The 12262-nt window shown below is 44.0% G+C and overlaps 2 protein-coding genes across 3 annotated transcripts; one reads left to right on the top strand and one right to left on the bottom strand.

Annotated features, from left to right (window-relative positions):
- The first annotated feature begins 465 nt into the window (after positions 1-465).
- Positions 466-5184, top strand: LOC125525343 (paired amphipathic helix protein Sin3-like 4). The gene is made up of 4 exons (XM_048690345.1): positions 466-747; positions 1472-1595; positions 4538-4618; positions 4726-5184. The coding sequence occupies exons 2-4, from the start codon at positions 1536-1538 to the stop codon at positions 4912-4914; spliced, it is 330 nt and encodes a 109-aa protein (XP_048546302.1). The 5' UTR covers positions 466-747; positions 1472-1535; the 3' UTR covers positions 4915-5184.
- Positions 5185-6071: 887 nt separating this feature from the next.
- On the bottom strand, positions 6072-10628 carry LOC125525342 (G-type lectin S-receptor-like serine/threonine-protein kinase SD2-5). 2 transcript variants are annotated; one of them, XM_048690342.1, is made up of 3 exons: positions 10110-10628; positions 9405-9502; positions 6072-8797 (listed from the first exon to the last, which is right to left on the bottom strand). In XM_048690342.1, the coding sequence occupies exon 3, from the start codon at positions 8786-8788 to the stop codon at positions 6272-6274; it is 2517 nt and encodes an 838-aa protein (XP_048546299.1). In that variant the 5' UTR covers positions 8789-8797; positions 9405-9502; positions 10110-10628; the 3' UTR covers positions 6072-6271. The 2 variants fall into 2 exon arrangements, with proteins under 2 accessions (XP_048546299.1, XP_048546300.1); XM_048690343.1 differs by lacking the exon at positions 10110-10628 and adding an exon at positions 9934-10103.
- Positions 10629-12262: the final 1634 nt, after the last annotated feature.

Here is a 12262-nt window from a genome sequence, read left to right as displayed (position 1 = left end):
AGAAAAGCCGCTGTGCCGATTTCTGATCCAAGCCCGGATGATGCTCCCGCCGAACGATGTGCCTTATGTATGGTTCTTCCACTCCGGCCCCACGTACAGACGGTTGGGGTGCTTGATCCGATGTGGCATGGCGATGACGCGACTTTGCTCCTGATTGGTTGCCGTGATTGGTTCTGCTGCCAGCGTGTTCCCTCTTGCTGCCGACTCTGCTGATTCCTTCGTTGCCTTGGCTGTGTTCCGGTCGATCTTCGCTGCTTCTGCAGTTGGGACGCTGACATGTTTGTTGTTCTATCTTCACAGATGAGGAATAGATTAGAAAATTTTCTGAAAAAAAAGAAAGAAAAAGAAGCGAAAGATAAAACATATTTTTAGTAGAAGGAAGGAGGAGAGAGAGAGGAGAAGAGAATGTTTTCGTTTGGTTTCACCTATTTTCCACTACAGCTTGTTTTCACCGCATATTTTCTCTCCCTAGTCCCTGGCACTCCCAGCCTGGTTTGGTCCTTCGTCCTCCCGGTCTCTGCTTTCGCCCCCCACTTCGCTCGAGTCCAACCCCCAGCTGCCACCCTGCCCAGTTGCTGTTGCGCAGCCTCCTTCCTCTAGTCTCCCCTCTTCTCCCCCTGTTGCCATCTCCAACCTAATCTTTCTCTTCTCGCCGGTCTGCCCGACGGATTCCAAAAGGGCTCGCTCATTCGGGGGAAAAGCTGTTCGCCGTGGCTCCCAGTCTCATCCATTTCTTGTCTCTTCCAGGTGAGAAAGAACCCTTCCTTTTTGGGAGAACCCTCACTTCGTTGCCTAGAGATGGATTTTGGTGCTCTGGCTCTCGTTCTTGATCACCGCCCCTAAAAGAATGCGTTCGTCTGATTCTGATAACTGCAGTTTATATCCTCTTTATAGGTTTGCTTCTTGATCTGTTGATTAATTACTCATCCTAGCGAGTGGCGACTGCCCCTAATCTGTACCTGTTGTTTGTGGATGATATTTGTGCCTTGTGAATTTTGACCATGGAGCTGGTCAGAATAAACTATTTTATTCTTATAGCTGCCAGCAGAATATCATCTCTTCTACCTGCAAAAATGATCACTGCAGGATAATTAAAATAATTTTTGGTGTTGACAAAGTTATGATGCTTACCTTTTGTGAGCTCGAATGCTCCCGTTCTCTTTTCTTAAAATCAAATCTTGTGAATTTTGATGTCTTGATGTTATAAATTGTTTAATTGCTAATTCGCTATAGCGTTTTGGTTCTGCTCTCGAGTAATTGTCTGAGAAACTGTATTCTCTTGGCTCTGAGTTTCTGATGATGTAAAAGGCACTATTTTTAGTAGAAATTGTACAATTATTTCGTTATATTTCTTTAAAGGAACTATTTAGGGTCATCTTTTTTGTGAAGCTGCAAGTTGGGTGTGTGCATTTTGCTTTCTCTCTTCTTTAGTGGAATATAAACTTTAACATTATCTAATCATTACCTGCAGGAATCTGTGAAATTTTGTGCCTTTAAAGGCAATCCAGGGTCTGGTCCTGAGCTGTCGGGGCTCTATGTCTAAGTGGGAACCTGTCACATTTGAGGAATCTCTTAGCTTTGTTAAGAGAGTTAAGGTGAGAAATTTTATTAATGAAACTTTGAACAATGCTTCCTCGCAAAATGATAATAGTATAAAAAGACATGCAGTGTGACTTGCGAATCTTTTCAGTGTTCATAGACAGGGCGCTATGAGTATGTTTGGTTCATGGCCAAAATATACTCTGCTAATTATCAGTCCTGGTGAAATGTTTGGCCAATGTTTGTATGGTTTCCAGTTTCTTGGAATGCACATGCCCCTTTCGCTACCATGGTACAATTCGTTTTGTTTAAATTGGCCGAATCCAGAGCAAGAAAATTCTTGTAACCAAATTCTTGTAAGGTAGACTTGGGCTCAAACCAACGCTCTATCTTCAGTGTTAGCTGCTTACTTGGATATTGCATTTCTGTCACAACGGCGATATATCCGTAATAGGGGTGCAAAAGCACATGCTTCATGTTCTAAATATTGGGAAAAAAATAACGGTGTGATAGACGTGTTCCAAATAATTGGCAAAAAAAAATGGAGTGATACACAGTTCTCGCCTAGACTCTAGATTATTGTTCATTGTCTAGAGTGCATACCAAGAAACTTTCTTGGGTCCTCCTTCTCAATGATTTGGTGTCCTGTGTGCCTTGCAAGTTGTCAGCAATTAATTGAAACTGTTCATGGTTCCCTTTTCTCGAAAGAAAAGGTTGTCAGCAATCATTGATGTACACAGATTGAGTCCATGCTTGCCAGCGAAGCACAATACAAATATGTATTTCTCTCTTTGGATCACCTGCGTTGGAGCTAATTTTTCATTGAGAAAAAAATGATTTAATCAAACAAAATAATGAAATATTTTACTTCATGTATGATGTATTCCTCACTTGTTTTATGACTGCAATATAGTTTCATTATACTGTATCTGTCTGACAACATCAGACTTGATACCTTTCATACAAATATATTATGTGTGTCTTGGGTTTCAACTTTCTGCATTGTTGTAAGTTTGAGTTGATCTATCCATATGATGGGAATCTGATGAGAACAAGTCGTATTCCACTGAGTCACTGGCAGTTGTGGTTTGAAATATTTCTGATTTAAGCTGCAGAATGAAATGCTTAGGTAGATCTTCGTTTTGTTAAGTTAAAATAAATAGGGGATACTAGCACAAATGCCCGTGCGTTGCAACGAAAGAAAAAAAATTAACGTGTAATTAAATTTGGTGAGAAACAGCTTTTGAACGGTGTTCGTTAAAGAAGCTACTACTCGCTTTAAAGGGAAAAAGGAGGGAGTATCTAAATCTAAATAAGTACATATAATGTGTTCAAAAGTGCCCTTAGCCCAATCCGTATTTAATCTCTCTATGCACTATTTTTCCTTCCATTAAAATCTAGGAGATTTCATCTCTCGTCTTTCCTTGGAATTCAGATTTAACTCCCTCTCACAATGTCCAATTGATCATGACATGCAATTCTTTCTTTTAATATTTTAATTATGCATCTCATAAATCCCATAGCCCCTAATTAGACCAGTACCGGGGCATTCAGAGTTAATTCCTTCTTGTGCATCATATGCATGCATGTCGTGAATCCAGTTTAATTAGTCCACCACCGGACTGAATGTAGAGTTAATTTCTTCTTGTGCATCATATGCACGCATATCATGAATACAGATAAATTTGGCCACAACCGGTGCCCATAGATTTGATTGCTTTCTACGTCCATGCCTTAATCATCTGGTTAATGATTCTCAAATCAGCTTGCTGGTTACTCCTACCTAGCAAGTTAATGATGTATATAAACTGACACGATTTAATGTAAGAAAGCATGGCGGAACTATTTAGTTCTTTTTAGGCAATGGATTTAGCTAAAACTGATTACGTATGTATGTGTGCTGGCCTGGCTGCCTTCAATCCATCGACAGGGCTGCTACCGCTAGCTCGTTAGAAAAAAAGGCCAGGCTAGGCTGCTACTGCTAGCCCAGAAAAAAAAAGGCTGGCCTGCTACCGCTAGATGGACTTCCGGATCGTTGCCTCATTGCTTGCCTCGTTGGTTGAGTCGGTTTCCAATTGGTTTAAACTGGGCAAGTAAGGAGGCAGGATAACGAACGTACACGAAACCCAAAAAAATCACCTAAACGGGACGAAACAAAGCGAAACCAAACCAAGAATACCTATTCCCTTTAATAGTAGGTTATAGATATAGATATAAATCTGTCGTACTGGTACATATAACTTTTAGCTATAACTAGTTTGTGAAGCATTTCCGTTCCTAAAGTATTTTCCAATTCGCACTACTCCCTCATGTTTGTGAACCATAATAAGTGTGACTAGCCAAAAAAAACATTGGTTTTTGTGCATGTATGACCACAAAACTCAAGTTTTTTAAAATTTAACAAACAATTTCTTTATAAGGAGAGTGTATATGAATTCATAAAAAAAAAACATGATTGCTTCGAAGAAACTTGGACATGGGAACGGGTTCAGATAAAGGAATGTTAGTGAAGCTAAATGTCTATGCCATGTTTAACTGTGCATGAACAATTCTTAGTAATGCATGTTATCCATCAGGTCGCTTAGTGTAGCAATCATTTCTTACGGTCACATAACTTCTAAACACTTCACCGTGAAAGAAAAAAGCCTCTATCATATTTTCTTGCACTCTTGTATTTGGCTGAGTTAAGCCGGAGTCAATTGGTATGTTCTTACTACTAGGATTTCTTGATGTTTCTTTGGGTGTGTGGAATATGACATCTGAAATAAACGACGTTAGGGGGTCAAAGTGAGCCTAAATCACTTGGTTGGGTGAGTTGATGCATGACCCCGCCACATCGATTCAAGTCCTCACAAACTCGAATGTGGGTTCCTATTTGATATACTATATATGGGCTTCTCTAACATCTTTCCTTACGAAATAAAAACTCTTTGTAAAAAAAACTTCAATTTATTTAAGTCAGGCCTTCAACTTACATTGCATCATGTCTTCTATACAGGCCCGTGACTACTTGTTATACCTGTCACTGCTCAATGTGCTCACCCGGAGTGATCAGATCCCTCTGGAAGCTTACAACGAGGTACCACCACAATCGCGACCCACCCCTTACCCTCATCCAAGAGTAATTTTTAGCCTGTTGGTTCATGATAAATCCAACTAGTCTGATCCATCCTGCTCGAACTGCAGCTTTTACTTCTTTTCCGGGATCACGGAGACCTGCTAGAGGAGCTAGGGAAGTTCAGACCCCTCCCCTCTTTCCCAAGCACTGTGTACAGCCACAACACAATCTGGATGTTCATATTCCTTATGCCCTTTCTGCTCCTGAGCCTTCTCCTCGCGTTTGAGAAGCCGTTGGATAGCTTCCTTCTCCGATAACCCGTCGCGAGCTAAAGATCAGCACTACGATGAAAATGACCGGACACGGAATGCGTGCATGGACTGCTGTCTTGTGATATCCCCTCAGAGCCCATTGCCTTATTGGTGCTTTTGTGATCATGTTCATCCTTTTGTGATCCGCCCGCATACCGGTGCGCGGATAGTTTCTCTGAATCTCTCGGAAGGACAGACTAAATCGATTGTTTTGGCTTGTTCAAGACAAACTTCAGTGTACAATTGACAAACTAAATGAAAGAGTTTAGTTTTACATGCAATATTTTGCAAAGTGAAACTAGTTGTAGTACATGAGTAACAGCGAAATTGTGTAACATAATAGGAAATGTTACACATGCGACTGATTTCCTGTTCACCTGATGGTAACGGCGCAGGATGGCAAATGTTTAGTTCATATCATTTTCTGCTATATCATGGTCACCCATGGTCAGTTTGAGACCATCCAGGCAGGTGCTTTGGTCTGCATACTGCTGTTCCTGCTGTGTTTCAGGCGCAGCAAGCAGCACAGCTCCTCATCGGCATGGCCCTGAAAGAAGTTTGTTGCATATTTCTTTCTCGCTGCGAACAGCCATCGGTTATTCTAGAAGATTGGTAAGAAAGGCGACATAAAATTCCTGTCGATACACACCATGGCGTCGATGCCTTGGAGTTTTCCTGCATCGGCATGTAGATGGTGTGCACCTGGAACTGGAAGAAAACCAAGCATTCTCTTCCCCTTCAGTAGTTCTGCAGTTTTGCTGATTCAGGTGAAAACTAGTTTCCGTTGATCAGATGTATGTAATGGATCTCATCATTCAGCGAAAATCTATCTTTTTACTTTGGAAGACAGTTTCTTTTGATTTTTCTCTGATGAAAGAGTGGATATACACTACTCCGTTCTTTTTTGTAGGACGTTTTAGACAGCTGATGTTGAACTATTTTGGGTGCTGTCTGAACTGCCTAAAACGCCTTACATAAGTGAACAGAGGGAGTAGCATTATTTGTCAAACTTTTGATATAAGTAGATCACACACGAAAACCAAGAAGATCTGAATATGCCACAAGTTTACCAAGACCATTTAGAGAGACATCTCAGTACACAGGGAGTCCTAAGCTGATAGTTCTGTATTCTCAAAACAGAAAAATAATTATAGCTTAAAAACTAAATCTGGCAAAAAAGATATATTAATTTCCACAACAAACCTCATCTGGTAAAACTATTATAAAAAAGTGCCACCTGAAATAATGATCAACATATATACATGACATCAATGTGAACAAATGATCACCAAATCAACAGGCCCTACCCCAAAATTGAACACCAACATCCTAACTAAACACACTATACACATCATTCATACTGTCATCTAGGACCAGAGAGCCGCACTGCTGAAAGCAGAGCCTCACTGTTGTAGTCCGACATCCCCGACGACATGCCCTCCTCGCTGCTCGATTTGAGGGCATTCGCATAGAGCCTATATCCGATCTGTGAGGACATCGGTGGCTGGGGCACGTCGCAGACGCACTCGAGCATCTGGACCACCTTCGACATGGACGGCCTCTGGTAGAAATCCTCCTGGATGCACCACAGAGCAACCTTGATCGCGATCTCCAGTCGCTCATCCTTGTCGTTATACCTCAGCTTGGAGTCAAGGATCTCGCGAAGATCGCCCTCCTCCAGCTTCTTGAAAGCGAAGGACGGGAAATGGGCCTTTTCTGAGCCTTCCACGGGATCAAAATTTTTCCTCCCGCTGATTATCTCGAGCAGAACCATGCCATAGCTGTATACGTCGCTCTTCTCTGAGATGGCGTAGTTGGTGATCCACTCGGGCGCGAGATAGCCCCGCGTGCCTCTCATCGTCGTGAAAACATGGCTCTGCTCCCTGCTCATCAACTTGGCAAGGCCAAAGTCAGATACCTTCACAAGGAAGTTGTCATCAAGCAGGAAATTCTCAGGCTTGATGTCGCAATGAATGATCTTCGATTCACAGTCCTGATGGAGGTATGCCAATCCCTTTGCTGCTCCAAGTGCAATGTTAAACCTTGTATCCCAGTCCAGAAGGGGATCATCCTCCTTAGTACGGAAAATCCACCTTTCCAGTGACCCTTTCGCCATGTATTCATATGCAAGAAGCCTGTGTGAATCCTCAGCACAGAAGCCTCGGAGTTTAACTAGATGGATGTGGTGGATGCTGCCAATTATCGTCACCTCGGAGCGGAACTCTTTCCTCCCTTGGCCTATGCCCTCCAGCTTCTTTACAGCAATGCGACTGCCATCTGGGAGTGTTCCCAGATATACAGATCCAAATCCTCCTTGGCCAAGCTTGTTAGAGAAGTTGTTTGTTGCATCCTGGAGCTCCCTGTAAGTGAACCGCACTGGTGCTCCAGATATCGTCTGCAGATATCCATCATCTTCCGATGAACCAGCCTCATCTTGTGAGGACGGAGGATACCTCTTCCTCCTATAAATGAAGAAACCGACATAAATGAGGCCACCAATGACAGCCAAAGTTACGACTATAATGACAACAATAATAATGTTGTGATTTCCATTGTCATTGCCACTCCCAGCTTGCCCTGAGCCACTGCTAGATACCTTGATGAAAGATGAAAAATTAGTTTTACTTGCACCTTTCTGCTGCAAGCTACCAATCTGGTCAAAAATGAAGCAATTGCCTGTTTTTTGGTCGAAGAACACGGCGATGCATGAGCAATTTCCCATGCAAGTATTCTTGCAACCTGTGATGTTTGTCTTAGGCACAGGTGAGGTGAAGCTAGTACCGATATATCCAACTCCACTGTCCAGTTGAGCCAGCTGAAACACCTCTTTTGACTTACAAGGTGATACGAGACCAGGGTCACAGTTTGGATAGGAGCCGCGGCCTGAAGGGCATTGGCATCCTGTCCCACTATTGCAAATAGAGTACGGTTGGCAGTGGGTTGGCGTGTCACACGAGTCCTGTGGGATTGGGATTGGCAGATTAGTCTTGCCATTTGCACTCTGCAGCATATAGAAGGCAATTGACCCATCCTCACCGAGGACAGCAGCTAACGTGGTGTTGGCATCACCCTTCTGCGCTATGATGAGCTGTGATAGAAGAGAACCTGATTTATCATAGAAGGACCAAGAAGTTGAACTGAGGTTCGCAGAGTATATTGCACCATCCTTGTTAACGATCAGCCTACTATCCTGCAGTGCGGACCAGTATGGTTGGAACCCTGCGTACAACATCATGTCCCCAGATTTGATTTGAAGTGTATGTGTCGTGTTCTGTTCGGTGGAATGGCTCACAAGTGTCATGCCATCACTGAAGCTCTGGCCAGACAGAAGTGTGTTTGTTGGATAGCTGAAACTCTGCCACAGAGGAGAAGAGCTATCTTCGCCGAGCACTACAAGATTGCCGGAGTCCAGCAGCTGCATAGAGGTGGCTTTGCCAGAGATATTGGCAGTCCAGACACTGGAGCCTGCAGACTGCAGGTAGGCCTTGCCATCCTTGTCAAACTCAAAGCTATCCGAATGCGAAACTGGAGAGTTAGCATTCGCAGTCCAGATGACGGTAGTGGTGCCCAGGTGGACCACTTGAAGAAGGTAGGATGTGCTCTCTGACGCACTGCTGCTGGCAAAACCAAAGCCAAACACCGATCCATTCGAGAGCAGAAATATTCCATTGTTATCAATGTAATCCATTTCTGAGCCACTGAACCCTGGCAGGAGAATGTGTTTCTGAATACTGCCGCTGCATATTATCCAGAGGTTGGGGAACAGAAGCATCCACAGCATAGTGAAGCATAATGAAGAGCCTTGACGTTTGCTCCGTGCATTCATGTGTATGAAAGGTGAGCTCTTCCAGTTGGCAATCTTCGAAAACCATCCAGTCATTAACGTCCTCTGAAATGTTCGCAAGACAATTAGAATCTCAGTTGGTATAGGAAATAGTAGTTTCATATGCAATAGAGCAAAATTAGATATTGAAATGCTGGTGGGCAGTCTCCATATTATAACAGCTGTAGGTGGAAAATTCCACTAACAACTGTACTAGCAAGGTGGAAAATTCCACTAACAACTGTTCTAGCATAGGTGACAAAATGTCTTGTTACAACAACTATAGGGATTGATAACGGTTACGAGCTACGCGTATTTTCGGAGAATCCACATTTGTATGTGCAAAGTAACGCAGCTATTTGATCTTGATACTGAAGCCGTGTTGCCCGGTAACTTTCTGGGAAAAGTGTAAAGCATGATAGCCCCCCTCCCCTTTTGTTCACGGAAAAGGAACCAAACTACATCGTTTTCATGACTTCCAACATGAATTAGCCAATCGTATTCACACCATAGCCTTTTGCACAAGAAATGAGGTGAACAAACGTTGATGGCACTCGTTTGATTCAGTGTTACAGACTCTGAAAATATGATTTAAGGGACTACTACTACAAGGTACAAGAATAAATCATGATACTGGTAGCAAGAATGGTTGGAAGAGAGCTGGGTGCAGTACCTGAGGTGGGAACGGTTTCTGATCAAGCTACTTGCTGTTGGTTTCTTCAAAGCCTCTACAAACATTTGATAGTTTTGCACACGGTCCTAGACAGGATCCTGCAGCCAAAAACATACAGATAATAATTAGTAACGGGAAAGCACTGAAAATGAACACAGGTTGGAGAAAGGCCGGCGTTTCTCTGAAAATGGACACAAAAAGGGTAAAATATCCATCACTCTCATTTTTCCATTTTTGTATTCGTCTGCTTGAAACAAGTGGTTGTGATTAATCTGGAACAGAGTGAGGCGCGGAGCAGTAAAGAACTGCGCTCCATTAAATCTACACATTTCCATTGCGGCGAGAATTCGAGGCAGCTGACCCATGCCAACGAGGACATCCAAACTACAAACCGGCTGACTTAACCCCTCGTCCCTTTCTTGCTTAATTCGAGCGTATTGACAAAACGTTCGGAGCAGAGCGCAGCCAGACGCCAAATTCGTCGGAACAAGAAAACAGCAACCGGAGCAAGAAGCGGACCAAAATTCACCTCGGCTCAAAATCCGCACGGCGCAGAAACCGGCAAAGCGATGAAAGAAAGAAACCACGGAGCCAACCGAACCAGCAAGAAAGATCCGTACACGGATAGGGGAAGGGGCCAAGGAGGAGGAAGAACTCGGGACGACGCGGACAGCACAAGAAAAGAGGCGGGCGTGGTCACCTCACCTGAAGGAACGGGGGAACGAGGAAGAGACCGGGGGAGGCGAGGACCATGAAAAAGATATGGTGGGTAGACTCGACGACGAAGAGGCGGAGGAGGAGGCGGCGACGGTGGTGGGGGGAGAGTGGTTGGGAGGTGGTAGCAGGCAGGCGCAGCGGGACGAATAACTACGGGGCCGGCGTAGGTTATTAGATCGATGGATGGACGGATGAATGGACGGATGGGTGCAAGTGGGATGCTACTGCTCCGTATTTTAATCCCTCCTTCTTCCTTGTTTATTTCTCTAGCTTGGTACTAGTATTTGTTTAGTGCGTACGGCCACGCTGCCAGCAGCAGCAGATAGATCGGGCGTCCATGAGGATATCATATCACTTTGTTTACCGGATTATATTGTGGGTGATTTGCTAGCGCATTAAATTTTGTGGGTCTTGGAGATCGTGCGAAGGCCCTAGCTCACGCAAGTGTAAAATCTGGAGTAAAATGCGCGCGGTCACGGTTTTAAAAGCAAGGTAAACGTCAACTAGGGAGTGAAAAGTGGAACGGAGCTGCTACACCGCCTACGATTTTTGAAGATGCGGACGCAGATGTGTCGTATGTATAGCATCACTCATTGGAATATGCTACTGGGAAAAATGCGATGGCAGCGGGCAACATGTAATTGGGATGGTTAGATGGACAATAATATCCTCGTCTACCAACGGCTCAGTCTTTCGAAGGTGCTTATAGGGATAGAGTATGTGTGTGTATGTTTATATGGATGAGTGTATGCGCGTTTATATGAGCGCTTGCATCTGTATTGTGTTCAAAGAAAAAGAATGTAATGTCATCCCTAACAACTTCTCAGCACCGCGGACTTCTATATTTACTCGCCCTCCCCACCCGAGTAAAGAAAATGTTCCCTCTCTCCTCGGCCGCACCCACCAACACCGTGCCGAACCCACTCGGGCCTCTCCCTTCTTGCCTCCTTCGGCCACCATGTGCCACCATCAACCCTCCATAGGACCCACCGCGCTCACCCCTCCCCCCCTCTCTCGCCGTCGGTGACGCCTAAATCGGCAGATCTAGGATGGGTGTCCTACAAGTGCGAAAAGGATGGGGTGAGTGCCTATTTGTATAGTTGTTCTTCGGATTCATCACAATTTGGAACTTATTGTTTGCTCAAAATTGCATGTAGGATGGATGCAAGTTTTGATATTGGGAAGAAGAGTATATTGATCTATTGATAGGGTGAAATTTGCTAGATGTTCGTGCACTACTTGCTAGAGTTAAGACCAGAGACGACGCGATGTCCAATTGTAGGAAGGCGGAGAAGAATGAAGTGTGCATGCTCAAGAAGCCAATAGAGAAAGGCAACAATGTTGGAAATGATGACATAGAGAAAGTATTAATCGAACTAGTAGGAGCAGTTAGGGCACTTGGATTTCTATTAGTGTCTAGTTGTTCTTGTAATTTTCTTTGGATCGGTTATCTCAGCGAAGAATTGGTGAAATATGTAATCAGATGTCGTTTAATAAAGTAATATAGTAGTGAATTTATTTTGATGGCCAGAAAATAAATGAATTTGACAGAAAAATACTCCTCTGAGTATTGGGGATCGACTAAAAATGGTTAATTTTTAGAGGAGCAAAAGCACTCCTCAAAAGGATAGTTAGTCATTTACTCCTTTAAATTTTAGGGGATCTGCTATAGTTGATCTAACCGAACACCTATTGTCCCCACCCTGCGTTGCATCGTCACCAGTGTTGCTTCTCGTGACAACCCATTGCCTCCACCGACATCCTACTGCCTCCTTTCGCCCTCATCGCCCTTCTGCCCGACTCAGAGCCGGTCGCCGTTCGTTGCAGTCGTTGGAATCGAGCTCAAGCGCCTCTGTCGCTGCATCAACCCCATCACCGGAAAGAGGCTCAAATCTTCTTCCTTTGAGCCTATCCATCCACTTCCGGCCATCTCGACCCCCCAACCGCTAGTATCTACTCAACGTCATCGTCCGGCTGTGACACCTCCACCGCTTTAAGTGTTCGACGGTTTGCCTAAGTGTGTTATGTGTGTGTTTTTTTCATCTCATTTTTATTTTGTCAATTGAATTGAACCGAGTCATTTCTAGTCAAGATGAACAGGTTGAGAGAAATGATCTTCGAGGACTATTCGTCCCAGGAGG

The sequence above is a fragment of the Triticum urartu genome, chromosome 7 (genome assembly GCF_003073215.2).
Source record: "Triticum urartu cultivar G1812 chromosome 7, Tu2.1, whole genome shotgun sequence".
Lineage (NCBI taxonomy): Eukaryota > Viridiplantae > Streptophyta > Magnoliopsida > Poales > Poaceae > Triticum > Triticum urartu.
Note: the sequence above shows the minus strand (reverse complement) of the source record. Positions and strands in the feature narration are given on the sequence as shown.